Source organism: Tenrec ecaudatus, chromosome 6 (assembly GCF_050624435.1).
Source record: "Tenrec ecaudatus isolate mTenEca1 chromosome 6, mTenEca1.hap1, whole genome shotgun sequence".
NCBI lineage: Eukaryota > Metazoa > Chordata > Mammalia > Afrosoricida > Tenrecidae > Tenrec > Tenrec ecaudatus.
The window spans coordinates 32,533,246-32,552,710 of record NC_134535.1 but is presented as its reverse complement, the minus strand read 5'-3'; the positions used below and the strand labels follow the sequence as shown (position 1 = coordinate 32,552,710).

The following is a 19,465-nucleotide window of genomic DNA, read 5'->3' as shown; positions in this document are numbered from 1 at the left end:
ACAATCTACACCTGTGCTGCTCATGAATGGACTCTAGCTAGGCATTTCCAGTGTCCCATCCCGCTCCTGATGGTGGGGGGTGGTAAGAAGCCAGTCTTAGAGGCTGAGCGGAGCTCCTGAAATCCAGTGCCATGAAGAGGTGCCTGTGTGAACTCTTTCCCTGCCACATCCTGTGGTGGTGCTACCAGTCTCTACTATGGTTCAAGGACCCCACCCCCACACACATATGCTCTCTGCCAGGAGGGCAGATGGTTCCAGAGCTCTCAATCTCCAGGAGAGTTCCTGGGAGACTTCTATTAAGACTCCTCCAACCAGCAAACCATCAGCCTTTGGTAAAAAATGAAGAAAAGAATAGGAGGGTGTGTGTGTGTGTGTGTGTGTGTGTGTGTGTGTGTGTGTCTGTGTGGCTACAACGAGGTCTTGGCAAAATTCCTCCGTCTTTTCATTCCAGTTTTCCACAAACCTTTTGATGCCCCCTTGCCTTGTGTTTTTGCCTTTGTCTTTCAAGGTGCTAATTAACAGAAAGCGGGGCTGGGGTGCTACCAGGGCTCTTTCTCTTCTCAATGTAAATCCCTCCTGTACACACCCAACACTAGCCTTCCCATCCCAGCCCTAGGAAACCTCACCAGGGCAATGGAAAGACCACCACAGAGGCCCCACGCTTTCAGGAGCTGGAAGACAGAAGAACTCCCTGCCATTGAGCTGATGCTGACTCACAGTGACCCTACAGACAGGGTAGTCTGCCCCAGGGGTTTCTGACCCGTAATTCTTCACAGAAATAGAAAGCCCCATCTTTCTCCTGCGGAGCGGCTGATGGTTTCAACTCTGGGATTAGTAACTAGACGTGCAACCTCCATGCCGCCAGCGCTCCTTCAGACCGCCAAGAGTGGTTGTGAACTTGCCTACCTAGCAACTGGCAGGTATGATGTCTTCTAAGCAGCTCAGCATCTGCTGAAGAGTGCTGGATGCTGAGTTCACAAAAGGTCAAATAGCAAAAATGATTTGCTCTGAAAATGTGGGAGGGAGAATGCTTGTGCCCAGGGAGGAGAATGTCTAATGTCAACCAAACTCCAAGCTCATGTTCATTCTAAGTCCTTTGTAAAAATCTTGACCGTGTGGATCTGGAGTGGTGGTGGTATGGCCCATGAAAAAGCCACTAAGCACCTGATTTGGGGTAAAATTGTCGGACCTTTAAAGAGTGCCTCTCAGTTCTGCAATTCTATGATGGACTTAAAATCACTGTGAAACCATTTCCAAGAAAGCAAATAAACCCCACGGAGAGAGGATGCTATAATTTCCTTAGCTTGTGTCGGTCTGTTTTTGGTAGTTAGCAAAAAGGTGACTGGTTTGGGTTACAAATGCAGGGTTCCACTACAAAAACCTGTGGGTTGCCATGACAACGGAGGTCCTTGTTCCTCTTTGTACAGCATCTTTCTTCTGAGTCAAATCAAAGAAATCTATACACAACGCCCATGATTTAGTGTGTGCCCTGGCATGAGGACACAGTCTCTCTCGGCTGGTCTATCTCGCTCTCTTTCTCCAATACACATACTTATAAAAGGGTTAATGAGGAGTGACCCCAAACCTAAAAGTGTTACTATCTGTGTTAGCCCCAGCTTACAAAGACAGCCTGTAAGAGGGTAGCCAGGGCAAAGGGAGAACGAGAGAGCAAGGGTATCAGCCAACACTGACTCTTTCCAGTCTAGAACTTCTCAAGCTGTTCTCGGGCCCCCAGTCTAGATTCCTGCGGGCAGTACCTGCAACTGACTGCTGCCCGCTGTGCTGGGAGTCTAGCCCAGCACGGGAACACAGCAAGCATGTGAGACAATGAACAGCGCGCTTAGCTAAGGTAAGTTATGAATTCCCTGCTGAGGTCTCAGGTTTGGGTCGAGCTTGCTGCAAATTGGCCCTGACTGAGAAGAAAGCCAGGACAGAATTCTAGGCCCACATTGGAAGGCATGTAGCCCGGGAAATCTACAACTCAGCACTGTTGCTAGAGTCTGGACCCAGGACCCTTCCCTGGTAAATCAGAAAGTTACAGTATTATATGTTTAGGAGAAAGACAAGGCTTTCTACTCCTGTAAAGCATTAGTCTTGCGGAAACTCAAAAGGGCAGTTTTACCCTGTCCTATAGAGTCTCTCAGTCGGTATCAACTTTATGGGAGTTTGATTTTTTTTCATAATCCCAATACTATCATTTCTTCTGTAAAAAGTTTTTTGAGACGTTCCATGTGTCCATTTAACTCAATTTCATTGCAAAATATGCTCTTTTTGGCTAGCATTCTATCTCCCAGGGCCTACACCTGGGTTTCTATGGGCCCATCCTTTCAGGTGTTCAGGCCTGGTGGAGCTGCAAAGGCCCTGGAATCACACTATCCTAGGTTTAAATTCTAGATTTTTCACTTCTTAGACACAAGCTCTGGGGCAAGTCATTTAACCCTGTGTGAGCCTCCCTTCCTTCATCCATAAAATAAATATAATGGTACCTACTCCGTGGTGCTGTCTTGAGAATTAACTGTTTGAATCTATCATGGCTTGTAGAAAGTCCTTATCAGACACAATACCAATCAGTTGTTAGCATGATTAAAATCACGAATCTATTCATTTTTCAAACAAACAAAAAAAATAGGTGCCTGCTGTATATAACATTTTGTAGACACTCTCAATCAACATAAAAGCATGACCTCTTGACATACCAACCAATTCAGGTCTATAACATTCCTTCTAAATGTGGGCCATAACACTGCGAACTATCACCAGACTGCAACACACAGAAACACACACACACACACACACACAAAACGGTGAGAAAAATCAGTCGTGGCAAGGCACGAAGGGATTGACGTCATTCGTCCTTGTGTTTCTAACATGAACACGCCACGACTCTTAAATAGATATGGATACTAATCATATAGATGCTAATAAAAAAAGGTTTGACCTGCTGATATATTCCACACCATGGAGGAATCTTGGCAGCATTATGCTCCGTGAAAGAAGCTCCTCAACTGATTTTACTTCTGTTACGTTCCGAAAACAGGGAAACCGACAGTGAGCGAAATCAGATCGATAGATTGTATTGACGATAACGGGGCGACTTCCGGGGGTGTTGGAAATATTCGGGGTCCTGCTTGGAAGATGGTGATGAGCCTGTGCTTGTCACAGTGTACATCAAGGAAGGGTGGGAGTGGAGAGCGGGCTGGTGTGCCAGCCGACACTGGTTCCTTCCAGTCCAGAGCTTCTCAAGAAGGCCCCTGGGCAGGTTCTCTCCAGAAGGTCCTCGCCGGCCGGGGCTCCTGGAGAGTGTGCCCACAACTACCTGCTCTTCTGTGCTAAAACTCACACTGGAGGAGGGAAATTCTACGGTTTAAATTACACCACCACTAACTGAAAAACAACCACGCTGTCTTTCGTAGACACGCGCAGTGTTGTTGCTGCTGCTGTTAGGGGCTGCCGAGTGGGCTCCTTGCGCACAACAGAACCCAGTGTGGAGCTGCTACCTTCTTGTCCATGCCCAGTGACTGCCTGCGAACAAATTCAGGTCGGGAGAGGCCACTCACTCCCTGCAGAAGGACATGGTGTTCGGAGAAGTGGAGGGGCGGGGAAGAAGGGAAGGCCACAAGATGGACCGACGCAGTGGCCGATCAATGGGCTCGGGCCAGGAACAATTGTGGGCCTGGCACAGCACAGGGCGGTGTTTCCGTAGGGTCGCTATGGGTCAGAGCTCACCCGGTGCCACCCAACTACAACTACGAATCCAGAGTGACTTTCCTGACTGCAGATTTTAATAAATCAGTATTGTAAGCACAACCACCTGAGTGCACTTGGGAACGGATCACCCAGTTGAAAAGATTACATTTTCTGTGCCCCAGCGACTTCCCATCTCGGCAGCTGCCGGCAGGGCTTCGTAAACTTGTTCCACTGGAGACCCTTGTCCCCCAGGAAACCTGCCACGCGGGGAGGCACTGCCAGAAACACCTCAGAATCATTCTGCGTGTTCATTTCGAGTTGCGTTTGGGTTGTTGCACGTTCAGGAACCTTGTACTGTTGCCAATTTTCCACCATCCTGCATTCAGTTTGGGGTGAAGCAGCTTTGCTCTAGAGAAACTCCCCGGGTACTGAGACCTTGGGGGAATCACCCCTCCAGCCCATCCTTAGGAGAAAGACAGGAAGCACGCTCTGGCCAAGTCACCCACTGAAGTGACGGAAGGGACCTAGACTGATCAGCGCTGACACATGGGGGGAGTCTACCAGGCCAGGCTGAAGAAACAGCGCCTCAGACAAGACTGAAGAGCTATCATTTCTGTGACAATGAAATACGGGAAACAATGCGGTGTGATCATTTCTGGATACGCCTCTGTGTGGAAACACGGGAAGGAGTGATTCACAAGAACATAGCTTCTGAGGAAATAACATCCAGTTGGTTAGAGCCATTTGTGTCTTATAAAGAAGTGGCAGGTGCGACGCAAACACAGCGAGATGCTGTTTGGTATAATTTACCCGGTTTTTCTCTCAAAAGAGCTGATGGGTGGGTTTGAACCACTACCCTTCTGATTGGCAGCTGAGAACTTAACCATTGCGCCACCAAAGCTCCCAGAACAAAATCTTAACATCTGTTAAATCTAGGAGGTGAGTGTATAGGAGTCATATTGTTTTTAAAAAATGCTTTTCTACATTTGAAGTATTAAGTAATTTAAAAAAATCAATTTGCCTACTTCCTACTTAACCAGAACTATTTGGTTACTGGTTGGATATGGGCTTTCCTCATGCTTAGAAAATTCTCCCATCTTTTAATCCGCAGTGTACTTTTGTAAATATTGTCTACCTTGATGCTTCTGATGGGCTATTTCATTACCTCGTAGTTTTGGAATCTGGTGTCACTGCATTTACACAGGACATTAGCTTCAACCTCCAACTAAATGCAATAACTAAAGTAAGCAAGGGGAAACATAAGAAAATTAAAATCCACTGGAAGTTTAATAAGCTAGCTGCCCTAGAAGAAACACGCAGGCTCATTTAAGGCTATTGTGTACATAAACTAAGGACTCTGGTCTTTCTTTTCCTCATTTCCCTGCCTCGCCCAGCCTTCTAATCTTTGCTTTTAGGCAAATGTAGCCCTCTTGGTCTAGTCACATAGTTGATAGCTCTGTGGAGCACATGCCTCATGTGTGTTAATGTCTATTTTATACTCGATTATTTGGCTGAGGAGTCCTGGAGAGCCGTGGGTCAGGCAGTGAACTGCTACCCACAGGTCGGCAGTTCAAACCCACGAGGTGTTCAGTGGGAGAAAGTGGAAGCGATCTATTCCCACAAAGATTCCCAGCCCCAGAAACCCTATACAGGATTGATACGAGTTGGAATGACTTGATGCCAGAGGGTGTGGTTTTATTGTTGCTTGAGATGTGGCCTCTGGGGAGGTTTCAGTTTCACATTAGAAGGTGGCTAAGGGCAATAGCCTTGGGGCACTCTTTCAGACCTATAAATTTGGTCTTTTTTAGGAATTTGAATTTTATTCCACATTTTTCACCCATCCTAACCAGGGCCCTCCATTGTGCTCAGGCCAGAGTAGTCAGTAGTGGCAACTGTATGTGTTAGGCTGGGTTTTCTAGAGAAGCAAATCACTGGGGAAATAGGTCTCTCTGTGGCTCACATAAGTTGTAAAAGTGGGCATGTCCAGCTCAAGTTTTGTGGGTCAGATGTTAAGCTGGAGGCTTCTCCTGACCCCAGTAGCTTTGGAAACTGATGATCAGTAGGAAGACTACAAGCTGATATTAAGCTGCAGAGTCCACTGAATCCAAGGTTGGCAGGGTGCTGATGGCTCCCAGAGTCAGCAGGCAACAGGGCAGGTTGTGGGCCCAAGTCCAAAGAACTGGAGGTCGATGAGCCGGGTGGAGGATCCAAACACAGAAAAAAACCAAGCAATCCTTTCCATAATATCTACTTATATAGGAAGTAGGGCACACTTCTGAGGAAGCTTCCTTTCCATTGCTTCAGGGTTATGATCTAAGAGGTTTTGCTCCACTGGTATCTTACAATTAAATTGGCTGCGTACAATAGATCCCTCTCACTTAGTAAACACATTTAACATCTTGTTTTCAAGTCCCTAAGCAGGGAAATTACGAATTTCAGATTTGTAGGTAATAAGCCATTTCTTTTAGGGCTTCAGTATCCTTATTTATGTTACTCCTGTGTCCTACTCAATATTGTTCGGTATTTCCTGGTTGTCATGTGTACCTGTGTTAATTACTGAAAGAGGTCCATCTGCTTGGGAGTCCCTGCGTCTGACACCGCGGGAGAGTAAAACTGCTGTGTGTGCCTGGAAACAAACAAACACCATTTCCTAACCCGACCCAAGAGCACATTCAGGGGGAAATGAACAGGCTCTCACCATATGTGTTTTCGTTTGGAAAAGGTACCATGCTTGTAAAACCTCTTGACATAGGCAAATTATCGAGCAATATCCCTTGTAGAAAGCAAACCAAAGTTTACCTCAGGTGCCAGCCAATTTAAGGGTGCTCACTGAATGGTATCTGCCAAGACCATTGGGCTGCAGACCCCTCAGTTAAAGTATGAGCCCTCTCTCCCATTCAGGGGCTCACTCGTGTACTACCTGTGTGCTACCCAGCGAGTACTGAGTTCTCTTATTTACACTGAATGCTCCACCACCTGTTTCCAGCATCCTGAAGAGCTCTCCTGAGTGAGTGGAGCATGCTGAACATCGCTGCTGAAGATCCTGACGCACACTCGGGCCATTTACAGTGCTCTCTTGGCAAGAGGGCTTTCAAAGGACTCAGAGCTCCAGGGGCGGTAGCACCACGTCCTGCAGGGAAAGGTATTTGTTGAGGCTGTGGGGCTCATGGGCACCAAACTTAACGCAAAAGAATTTTTCTTTCACTGATATGGACATTTTGTTTTCAAAACAAATTTGTTCGCAGCTGCCTTCAAGTTGGCCCCTGACTCCCGGTGACGGCGGGCACAGAGGAACAAGAGGCCGGCTGGGTCTACACCGTGCTCGTGGTCAGCTGAGGAGCAGGCCACTGGAGCCACCGGGTTATCAATGACTAATTTTTGGAAGTGGCTCACCAAGTCTTTCTTCTTATTTGGTCTTAAATGTTCAGTATTGTAGCAACCACACACACGCCTCCGCAGAGAGATGGGTGCTGGCTGCACACCAGGCTCCCTGGCCGGGATTCAAACCCGGGTCCCCTCACGGAAGGCGAGGATTTCACCACTGAACCTCCACCAGAGCTGTTGAAATGGATGAAGCATGGCCCATGCTTTCCATTTCCTGATCTCACAGCATTCCAGAGGCACGCATGTAGCCAGCATCCACGGAGTGCTGGCTACGTCCCAGGCTCTATGAGAAAGAACATGGCAGGCATCCAGGGAGACCCACAGGGGAAGGACAGCAGGGCTGAGGATGGGTGAATGAAGAGGGCCAGAGAAGAGGCTCTGGGAGCTGCACTAAGCAGGGATTCTGTCCTTTAAAAAAATCATTTTATTGGGGGCTTTTACAGCTCTTATCACAATCCGTCCGTCCATCCACTGTGTCAAGCACATTTGTACATATGTTGCCACCACCATTTTCAAAATATTTTCTTTCTGCTTGAGCCCTTGGTATCAGCTCCTTGGTATTCTGCTGTCTTGTACGATTTAAAACAAGGCAGTATTCAGGGCAAACATTTAATATTAAGTAATGTACCAGTTAGAGAAGTCTATTATCTGGGGACCACCTTAGAGGCCACTAGAAGTATCTTAAGGTAACTCGTCGTGTGGACTTAGGGTCACACACTTTCCCCTCATGCCTGAGAGTGTGTTACTACTTATAAAACAAAACAAAGAAGCCACGAAGACAACGTGAAGCACTCTTAAATGAAGTTACCTTATAGGGCAGATTGAAAGGTCATACTTAAATGACGTTTTCGTCACCTGAAGAAAGACTTACAAGTCCTCTCCTCAAGCATCTAGACATGCTGCACTCAACCAGATCTTTCACTAGCGCTACACGCAGCATAGAGACCTCAAATAAAGGAAGCAAATAGTGACTACCCTGGAGGTACGCTGGGCTGCTAACTTTGAGGCTAGCAGTTTGAAGCCACCAGGCGCTCTGCAGGAGCAAGAGGAGGCTTCCTATTCCTGTAGAGAGTTAAAGTCTCAACAACCCACCCCCCCTTGCCCCTCAAGGCAGTTCTACCCTGTCAGAGTGGCCCTGGTGGCAGTGAGAGGGAGGTTTCTCTGGGGAGCCCTTGTGGTGCTGGAAGGTAAGCTTTGGGCTGCTAACGGCAAGGTTGGTGGCTCAAGAAACCACTAGCTGCTCCCGGGGAGAAAGATGAGGGTCTCCCCTGAGGACTCCCAGACTCGGACGCCCTAGAGAAGATCACTGTACGGCAGTGGGGCGTGTCTGGTCAGGGTCATTTGACTGTTCTCTGACATCATCTTCGGGGATTTTCAATGCAGGCTTTCTAGCCCTTTGCCTGATGCTAGCACACAGCCTGAGCAGCTCTTTCTGAATGGATTTCATATTGTCAGATAAGTTGAAATTTATGCCAACTAGTGATTCAGTCCCAAATAGAGGCCACCTGTTCCAATTAGTGAGATTAAAATAGTACACCACGGACTATTCCGAGTCAAGTCCCTGGCCTTCCGGATGATTACACCATCTTTACAATGACACAGAGAGGGGACTTTGGCCCCAGCGCACAGCTGGAGTGAAAACTAGTCTGTTTCTGTAGAGACCAGTGTTCAGGCAGGGTGCACTGCATTTGTGAATAAGTCCTTCCATCTGAACGTTGGTGTGTGGCTGCAGCCTTTTCGTGTGTCACAGCCCACTCAACACATCTTAATGAGGTTCAACCTTGCTTCAGAAAAACAGCCTCCATTTCTTCTCCACACACTATCTGCTCTTGCCTGACATCCTCCAAGAATCACATCTTGCGGGTTATGTTCCACTCTTCAGCCTCAGTTTCTCTCAGGTCACCAGGAAACTAAAGATGACACACAGAGAAACTTGGCCGCCAGCAGCCAGCACATCCCTCAATTTTCCAGACTCTTTCGACTATGGCTACCCCGACAAGTCGACCTTCGGCTCATCTCACCAGAGTGAGCTTCGTCTTTTCCCAATATCAAATAACATTTATCTAGATTAAGTTAAAGACATTGAGCTACACTCCATTTGGTACATGAAGGATTTAAAGGTAGCTTGCAGGACATGCATGAATATGTATATGCACAAACATTTAGTCTCAAGTGAGACCAAACCCACCCTACCCCCACCCCTCCCCAACCAAACCTACTGCCATTGAGTCCTTTGAGAATCACGGGGCCAACGCAAACATCCAGACCGTGAATCTTCCCAGGCGCAGAGAGGTCCATCTTTCTCCTGAGAAGCAGCTGGGAGACTTGAACTCCTGACCTCATGGTTGGCTAGCAGCCCAATGTCTAAGCCACAGCACCATTTGGGCTCCTTTTTAAAGTGGGGCCAGGGAACACAAATTAGGGAAGGGAACCAAAGTCAAGAGATGAGAAGACAGAAAGATAAGCAAATATCTTGTTGAGCTCGGCCACACCTGGACCTTTTCCTGCCAGCCAAAACCCCATTATCTAAATTTTCATAATCAAGGAGGGGGAAAATGTTCCTAAGCATCTTCTAGTCAGTGGGTTTATAAGAAGTAGTTTAAAAAGGGCAGAGGAGAAATAATATACTAAAACAGGATCTCAGGGCATGAAACTATGCAGAGTCTGTGAGTCACTTTTTCAATCCTCAGTCCAATCCAGTTGATCCAGCTCAGAAGGGTCAGTTTACTGCTGGGAGATCTCTACTCTCTCCAACATTGGCCAGCCTCCTCTTTGATTGAGCACTCCAGGCCTGAGGCTCAAGCAGGACCTAGCCAGAACAGGAGCATTGGTACTTTAAGAAATAAAGTCTTATACAAGTGACTTAATGTAGACAGAAGTATTCAACAAACAGCAGTGCAGGTGGTGTGAAGCTGCGTGTAGGAGGCGTGGGAAGACAGAAGTTGGGAAACTCGGTGGTAAATGATGAATGACTCCACGTCAGAACAACAAGTGCTGTGATACATTGGTTTCCTGACCTCACTTCTCATGGCTGCTCCCACAGCTGGAAGGGGAGTGGCTGACACTCCAATCTGATTCCAGACTCATATCCCGAAGCACTCCACTATTCCTCAAGAGCCAGAGATGAGCTAAAACAGAGGTCCTGGGGCCGCCAGCCCAGGGCAGGAGAGCAACTCCAGAGGATGTTGTAATTCACGGATGCGGGGTGAATGCTTGGTGATGATGGAGCATACCAGGGATCTGGATGGGAGGATGGGGTGTGTGAGGAGAGCAGTAACCAGGAATGGGGTGGGGGGGAGATGTTGGTGGGGAGACTGGGAGGATAGATTAAGTCTGACTTGTCAACTGTGAGGAGCTTGTGGAAATCTCTCATTATGCAGTAAAGTCACACGGGTTGGGCTCATTAAGTCAGTATGTGGCAGGAGTCAGGGAGGCACCTTTAAGGAGGCTGGCATTCTTCTCTCAATAGACCAAGTCCCCCCAGTAGTGGAGCATGTGATTTGTTTTTTTCTCCTGTAGTCAAGAGCAGAAGTTTTTTCTTGAGTTTAGGGATGGTGCATGTGAAAATTACACCAGACAGAAACACTTGGCACTGGAAGATGCCCTCACAGTGCGAGTCACAGGCACCAAGAGCCTCAGAGGCCATTCCATGGCTCTGAAGCAAGCATACACACACACACACACACACACACACACGGATACGTATGCAAGTAATTTCCCCTTCAACAACTTTTATCAGAAAGTGGAAGGTCAAGACAAGGATGAATTCCTCACTTCACCAAATGTGATTCTGAAAGGAGGGACCTTAGAAAAGGCTATTTAAAAATGACAATAAATCAGTGCAGCTAAGTAACTGATGGAGCACACCTCTCCATCTCCTAAGGAAATATGGAAATCAGTTCAGGATAACAGTCAAGTATTAAACCATTCCGAGTCACATTTCTCCACCTAGAAAATCCACACACTTAAAAAATCTGTTCATCAATCACAATCTCGACTGAAAATCGTTTTAAACTCTCATGCTGCGTATTTTAAGGTAGAGATGTATACCCTACACCCTATCAGCACTGCCATTCCAAACACTGAGTGATTAACCTAGTGGTTAAAATATTTGCAGCAATAAATGAATACATTTTAAGACATAAAAATAAGTTGGAATGGTCAGTTTCAAATAGTCTGTATTGGCTACATCCTTTCACCGCTTGACAATCTTGCTAAGCATCACTTTTTTTTTTTACTTCTGAAAAATGAATGGTCTCAAATGATTTCTAAACCTCTTTTCCACTTCTAACATGGTAAATCCCCAATCTAACTTTCCAACTCCCGGCCTTTACACATGACGAGAAACATGTGCCTCCTGCCCAGTCAGACTATAGTCCCACAGGGAGTTCTGCTGTGGTCATCAGGCTACTGTGTTCTTAAGTTGCTTCCAAGTATCCTTTAGAATGTTTTCAGTGGGCACAGGCTCCTGGCAAGGCCTTGGGCCTGAGGTTGATACAAGTTTACAACCAGCCATTTCGTCTGCAGCTTCCTGAGGAGGCCTGCACTGGCTGGGATGGCCTTCTGGAAGTGGCCCTGGAAAGGAGGTAGTCTCTGGGGTAAAGGCACAGTGCTGCTGCTGGAAAGCACACTTGCTGTCTCCGCTCAGCCAGTCCCTTCACGGCCAGAGCAGCCAGGCTGCCTGTTAGTACTTTTACTGCTCTCTCCCCGTCTTAACCTCAAGGAGCCCAGCTGGCATAGTGGGGGACTCTACGTGGAGCTGCTGGCTGCCAAGGCCAGTGGTTCGAGCCCACTAGCCCCTCTCAGGCAGAAGAACCAGGCTGTTCCTCTAAAGTTTTAAAGTCTCGGAAACTCCAAGGGGCCGGGGCAGTTCTACCCTCGCCCCAGAGGGCCCCCACGAGGGGGAACTGACTCGATGGCCAACACTTAGCGTGTGTTTTCTACGTGCTTTGTCAGTTCATGCTCAGCACAGTCCTCTCAGGGAAGTAGTATTACAACGCCCATTTCCTTGCTGGGAACCTGCCCACGAATACAGTACAGGCAACTCTAGACCTGGCACGCGCACCCCCTCTCAGTGTGATGTGCTGAGATGAGCGGGAAAGACGCAAAAGAAGCAGCTTTCTACCACAGGGCCTTCACAGAAAGAGCGCTAGGTGACTGACCATGTGGCCTGAGAGAACAGAATGTGTGGACAGACAGGTCAGCCGTGGAGGTCCACCAGGGAGAAACGTGTCTGTGGGCACACCAAGAACCACCTCCCTCAGTGTGCTCACCCTCCTGGCACCAAAACACCAAACTAGAAGATCCGTTCTTAAAGTGACAGCCTTAGATCACAAGCCTTTGAGATGTTCCCAAACTACTGGAACGTGTCTCCTGTCCCAAGCATTACAAGAAGTCTATCAATTGTCACTCACTGTTGCTCATTTGTTATCTGATTCCTGAGTGACTACGGCAGCGTGCCAAGGCTCGGCTAAGTGTAGGGACATCAGAGCATGGTGTCATTCTGGAACCTCCAGGAAGCCGGATACCACCATCCCCTGACACTCCACCACCATTCTCTGGTCGTCACTATGGAGACTAGCCAGGGAGATGGGCAGGTCTAGGTTCAAATCCTACTCTACCTCTCCTGGTGAGACACAAGTGCTTGAGCCTGGGGGCCTTGGAGGCGCCTGCCATGGAACAATGCGCACTGAGAGGATTAAGAGAGAGTGCACTGGAAGTACGTGACGCGTATAGTACGGACTACTGGTGCACGCTGGCTGTGGCCTCATCACTGCGTTCTTCGTCTTGCCTCCTTCCCAGGGAACAAGAAACACATACCGCATGTTTGCCTTCCAGCAGCAAGGCCCTGGGCCCATGGAGAGGCTGGCTGATACACAGATCATCAGCCCTGATGTTCCCCTGCGAGGGAATGAGAAGTCCTCACTCTGATTCACGGTACAGAGTGATTCATGGCTCTCTTCCTGCTCTTCTCACCAACCCTCCTCCACTCAAAACATAAAAACACAATTAGGAAACAGCAGGCCGAAAGCTGCAGCCTCCCCAAAGGCAAGATGTTGGCAATTCCCATCAAGCCAGACTGGTGGGTTTCTTGTTGCCACCGCTGCTGCCGATCAGGCTGGCTTCTGCCCTCGGGGCTGGGCGGGGCGGGGTGGGGGGGCAGGGGGGCCGAGAGAGCGTATAGGCAGTGAGTCTGAAGCAGAATACATCCTACAATCCAACTTGGTGGCAGCCAGGGGAAGTGACAAGCAGCTGCGCTGGTGGTGGCTGGCAATTTGTTCTCCTCTGAAGGGAGAGCAGGTGATCCTGGAGCAGAGCACAGCTGGAAAACACAGAGCGCGTCCAACCACGAATCCCAAGGTGAAGGGAAATCTGGCAAGAGACACACTCACCGTATGCCCTGGCCCTGTAATGGGCATCGCAGAGCAAGTCACGGATTCAAAGTGTATTCACAAGCCGCTGAGTTCGCTGCTTCACACGGGCCGGTGTCTGCCACTATGGAAGGCCGTTTCCACTCACCCTGGGAGGTGGCCGATGGCAACCAACAAAACTAACACCAACTTTTGAGTTCTTACAGCAGCAGGCTTAGTCATTTCAGAGGCACTACTTTACTGACTCCTAACAATACCCCTGTGATGGAGAAGAGGAAGTGGAGGCTCAGCATGGTCACAGGGTCGGTCCATGGTCCCACTGCTAATAGGCAGGACTCTCGCAAAGAGCTCATTATCCAGGAGAGCGTCTAATGAGAGTGGTCATGGAGGCACAACCCCCTGGCCCTTGGAGGCAAACCATAATGGAAGTTGGTGAAATCTGGCACAATGAGGAAGCTGGTGCAGCCGTCACCCTGTGAGGCCATGTAAGTGGCTGAATTAAGGAGGGAGATGAGTGAGGCATCACCCAGCAACCAATTCCAGAGAAAAATCAAAGACGGATCCCCAAGTGGAATTGCTGACCGAATGGGCAGAAGGGAGAAGGGCAAGCATTCCAGATGCAAGTCAGCAACCCAACCCATTACCATCAACCCTATGAGGGACTAGAACTGCCTCACAGGGGACTCGGGGTCGTAATCTAGACCGCATCCGACCGAACTCTTCCTCCCAGAAAGTGGCTGGTCGGTTCAAACCACCCATCTTTCGATTAACAATGTAGACCTTAACCACTAGGCCAGCAGGCCTCCATAAGCTACCAACAGAACGCACACACGCACACACACAGAGTCAACCTGACGTGCACATACACTATCATTTTTTTCTCCTTTTAAACAAATGTCCTCTTATTTAAGACTCACACTCACTCCACTCCCAGTAGTTCTGGACTACTGAACTGTTACGTTCACATCCACAGATGGGAAGCTGAGGCTTAAGAATGCCAGGACCTTGTCCCAGTAGCCAGTTAGTTGGGAAGAGTGAGTCGGGATATGGTCCAGGTCAACCTGACTCCAGCCCCAGATGTTCACCTCCACACTAAGGGGCTTGGGTTGGCATTTAAAATTCCAACCAACTGAATCAATCCTGGATCCACACAAAACTCATTAATAATAAGAACTAGTTACGGTAGAGAGCAGATCACCTGCATTCTTTAAGCAAGGATCCCGTGTATACGCGTGTATAAACCGAGTTTTCAAGCACATTTTTAATGCAGTTTTTGTGGTAAAATTAGGTGCGTCAGTTGATATTCGGGTTTGCTTATACTCGAGTATATACGGTAGTTTTAACGCTCTAGGACAAGGGAGCTGGGTAAAAAGTAGGGTTCTAATGATGTACTCTCTTTGAAAGTAGAGGGATATTATGAGCACTGAGATAACACACACAATTTGAGTTTTACAAGATTACGTTTAAAACTGTGAATGATGCTGCCTGGTTACATTTCAGTGTCAGGAGGGGGTGGGGTGGGGTGGGAGAATCTAGGTTAGTCCACCTGGCTGTAAAAAACAGACTCCTGCAGATGTTAAAATAGCACGGTGCCTCGTTATTGTTCCAGTCTTAGAGACTTCAACAAGCCCAGCAATTTTCAACTCAGAAAAATGACCATTCCGTAACCAAGAATGCAATCGCCGGGTCAAAGCGCCTTCCAGCATATCCCTGACAAGCCAACCCACGCTTCTTCCTTGGCACCTCCAGCCTGGGCAACATTTTGGGGGAGAAGGAATTGGCTCAGTGGCAGTGGGTTTTTTGTTCCTTTGGGTTTGTTTTTTCTCTTGTGGTTGCTACTTCACCAAATGGTCCAACAAAGGAATGCTTATAGTGAGAGTTTATTCCCTAAAAGAAAGTGACAAGGAACTTAGTCCTAATACAGCACAGTGTGTTTCCAGTGCGGTCAGTTTCAGCGTGTTTACAGCGTTAGTCCAAACTCAACTCAAGGGCTCCCACTGAACAGGCTCCCTGCACAGGGCAACCACTTCATTAAGTACGCTTACTGCTGCCTCCAGGTCGCCAGTCCCAGGATGGCTTGAGGAGTCCACCTCGGCTAAGTTCTTAGGAGCTCACATAAGAAAAGTTCACATGAGCTTATAACACTTTCCCTTGTTCTCTTTATTCCTCAGTGTTCGATGATAAAATTCAAACAAACAAAAACCTCCTAAACACAGGCAGCTGAGATGGCTAAAGTTCACCTGGGAGCACAGAGGTTAGGAGTTGAGCTGTCAACTGAGAGGTCAGCAGCTCAAAACCATCAGCCCCTCTGAGGGGGAAAGACATCCCCCCACCCCACCCCTGCCTTCCACTTTGTAAACAGTTACAGTCTCATAAAGTAACGAAATCTTGTAGAGTTACAGGGGCAGGTTTTCCCTGTCCTTCAGGGTCACTAGGAGTCAGAAATGACTAGGAGTATGAGTTCCTGTTTTGTTTTTAAATTAGTCTAATTAGGGATCTCAGGAAGTCCAACAACCCTGCAGTAGAACTTATGGCGTGGTCTTCGAAAATGCTAACTTCCCTCTGCTTCTCTCAGGCCTCTTGAGAGTGTATCTGGGCAACAAGGCAGTCAAGAAGAACCAGTGCCCACAATACCCAGCTCCGTTTTGATACACAGGCTATGTAAAAATGGGGTCTCCCCATGCTCACAAAGCAATGGGGGCAGTGTGACATCTGTCAGGATTTCTGATCGTTTTCAGTATTTCCTGCTTCCTTTTCAATTAAGGTTTTGCTGTGTTGTTGGGCCTCTTTGTGTTTTCGTACGTTCTTCTGTATATGACACCTGCACACAGAAACTGGGTTAACAGTTTCTTAGGGTTAGAGCAAGGGAGGCTGGGCAAAATGGGGGGCTAACAACAGAGTAAAAGCAAGGAGAGAATATCCTAAAATTAAATTGTGGAGACGACTGCTCAACTGCTTTAATATGACTAAACCACTGAATTGTATGCTATGTGCATTATAGATCAGTAACACACACACACACACACACACACACACACACACTCAAACTCACTGCCATTGAGTTAATTCTGAGTCATGGTAACCCTACAGGACAGGGCAGAACTGTCCCCCGTGGCTTTCCTCCACTGTGAACTCTTTACAGGAGTAGACAGCCTCATCTTTCGCCTGCTGAGTGCCTCGTGGTTTCAAACTGCTGACCTTCCCATTAGCGGTCCAATGAGTACTCACTGTGCAACCAGGGCTTCTTATATGCCAATTAAACTGTTGAAATATTTTGTTTTGAAAAAAAGAAAAGCCAGCAACTCATTTCACATAGAGTGTGGGTACCTTCACAAGAAATGTGGAAACGGTCAACGCAAAGGCAGAGACAATCTACATGGGCAGTTAAGTTGCGGTGGTATTTGCTTTGTCATTTTCCATCCACGTACTCCAGGCCCAAACGTTATCACCGCCTTTCACAGGTTAAGAGAAGTGAGTTTCGGAAAATTCCATGAGCTCTGCAGATCACACGGAGCAGCTCTGAATGCGCCACCACCGGCTTCTAACCCTGCTCAGTACCTAACGTCCACCAGGGTCCTTCCCTCAGAGTGGCAACAGAGAACCTAAGCTGCCACTCTCGTTCACGTCCATAATGTTCTGTCAACTTCAATATTGCACCCCTCCCCAAATGGTGATGCGTTAGGACAAGACCTTCACCTTTGATTCACCGCTAATCTGTGTTCACTACTAGTCACCCATCTAGAAATTTCTAAGTGCAGGTAACCTTAGACCTTTTACTGATGTTTTTCTTACCGCCAAAGTGCTAAGAACCTTCGAGTTGCCTCTTTTCTTGGGAAGGTGGGAACTAAGAGTGGGGTAGGTGCAAGACTTATTCAACCAAGTATAAAAAAATCGACACAATTTTATTGTATCAAACTATCTGCTAAGAAGAAAACGGTGCAAAAGATATAACGGAATGGTGAACAACTCTGCGGCCATCCGTCCCTGCTTCAAATCACGACTGACCACACAGGTGCTGCACCCCGTGAGCCGCCGGCTCAGCCTTTGCCCTTTACCGTGGCTCTTCCCATCGGGGGCTGAGCTCGGCGACGGCTCCCAGAAGCCGGGCACCGCGCCTCCCAGTGGACTTTCCCCGGGGAGGCTGACACAAACCCGAGATCTCGGTCAAGCGTGCCTGCCAGGAGGGATGCCAGCGGGATGGAGGAAGTGCTGCTTTAAACGGCACGGCCACCCGCCGCGGGCAGGGCCGCGCGTCCGTCTCCCGTCCAGGCGCGCCAATGAACCCGCCGGCCAGGGCCTCGGGCCTCGGGGGGCCGAGGCGTCCTCCCCGGGGACGCGCGCGCGCGCGCGCAGTTCGCTGCCTCCGTCGCTCGTAGGAAGCGCTCCAGGGCTCGCCCGACTCCGCAGCAGGCTCAGAAGAGCTATTTTCGCCCACAGCCAAAATCAGCAACAGCAAATTACGCTGCAAACGACGGAGAGGGCGCCCGCAGCGCTCGGCTCGGAACTCCGGAGCGGCCGCGCCGCCGAGACTGACTTTGCACTTGGGCAGAGCGGCGAGCAGCTGCCGCGGGAGACGGGCAGCCCCGCGCCGGCCGGGCGCCCGGACCCTGAAACTCCGAGGGCTCGCGGGAGACGCGGCGGCAGCCAAGGAGCCAAGCAAGGGGGGCGTCCCACCCGGGCCTCGAAAGCGGGGTCGCATTCCCACACTCGCGCGGCGGGCGCTCCCTGGCGGAGAGGGAGACGGGCCCGGCGCAGGGCGCAGACCGTCGGGGGTGGGGCTGGGGGGCCGGGGCGACCCCGGCGGGCGCTCGGGGACAGAGGACTGTGGGGCCCGAGGGGCTGCCGGGCTTGGCTCGGTGCTCCATCCCGCCGGCAGACCGGGGGCTCGGGGCCGCGGGCCGGGCTCCGACGTTCCCCTGCAGCCTCGCCGGCGGGGACCGTGCGGGCGCCGGGCGCCCAGCAGGCAAACGCGGAGCTCGGGAGTTGACGCGGGCGCCCCCCGCCCCGCCCCGCGCGCTCCTCCCGGGGCTCGGCGCCCCCACCGGCAGCCGCCCCGCGCTGCTCACCCGGCTCTTGCAGCGGTGGTGCCGGCCTGGGTCCGAGTAGGTCCGGTCCACGGTGAGCGCGGTGTCGCTCCCCGGCATCTCGACGCCCGCGCTGGAACTTTCCCGTCTCTCGGGGCCGCCTGCGGTCGGCCGGGCTCGGACTCGCCGGGAGCCGCGGCCGAGGCGCGGCGAGGGCTGCTGCAGCTGGGGCCGCCCCCCGCGCGCCCGCCCTGCGCCGCCGCCGCCGCCAACCGGAGGCGAGGAAGGCGGAGCCGGGACGCGAGTCCCCGCCCTCCCCCGCCGCCCCCTAGCCCGGAGCCGGCTCCAGGTGCAGCTCCCCGCTTCCCGCTCCGGCGAAACTTGATCCCCCGCCTCCTGCACTGGCCTCCCGTTCTCCAGAGGAGGGTACCTACAGCGTGCATTGGCTTATAAGAACTGGCTTTTACGGCAGATGCTGAGGCTTGCCTTAAGTGCCTCCTGTGTGTTATTTTCAATTTCAAAATGCACTTGATGAGCGTGTACCCTGGGAGAGGGTCCAGAGATGAGTTTTTACTTACACCCCCACCACACCCCACCCCTACGCTGCCCACCGCCACCAATTGGTCCTTTCCCTTGTAGACTCGACATTAAAAGATACGATGGTTACTATCAAATAATTTACAGAAAAACTGGAAATAGACTCACTCTCTCACTCACTCTCACACTCATTCTCTCACTCACTCTCTCACTCACTCACTCTCTCACTCACTCTCACTCACTCACTCACTCTCATTCACTCACTCTCTCACTCTCTCTCATTCACTCACTCTCTCACTCTCACTCTCACTCACTCACTCTTTCACTCACACTCACTCACTCACTCTCTCACTCTCTCACTCACTTTCACTCACTCACTCTCACTCTCTCACTCACTCACTCACTCACTCTCTCACTCACCATTTACCCACTCACTCATCCACTCACTAAAAAAAATTGGAA

The 19,465-nt window shown here is 49.9% G+C and overlaps 1 protein-coding gene across 2 annotated transcripts in view; it reads right to left on the bottom strand.

Moving 5' to 3' along the window:
- The window catches only part of TMCC3 (transmembrane and coiled-coil domain family 3), an 80,851-nt gene extending 62,171 nt beyond the window's left edge, over nucleotides 1-18,680 (bottom strand). For both annotated transcript variants that reach the window (XM_075551168.1, XM_075551169.1), the window contains exon 1: nucleotides 18,509-18,680. In XM_075551168.1, coding sequence (XP_075407283.1) covers nucleotides 18,509-18,586 — 78 coding nt within the window. In that variant the 5' untranslated portion in view covers nucleotides 18,587-18,680. The remainder of the gene's footprint in view (nucleotides 1-18,508) is intronic.
- Nucleotides 18,681-19,465: the final 785 nt, after the last annotated feature.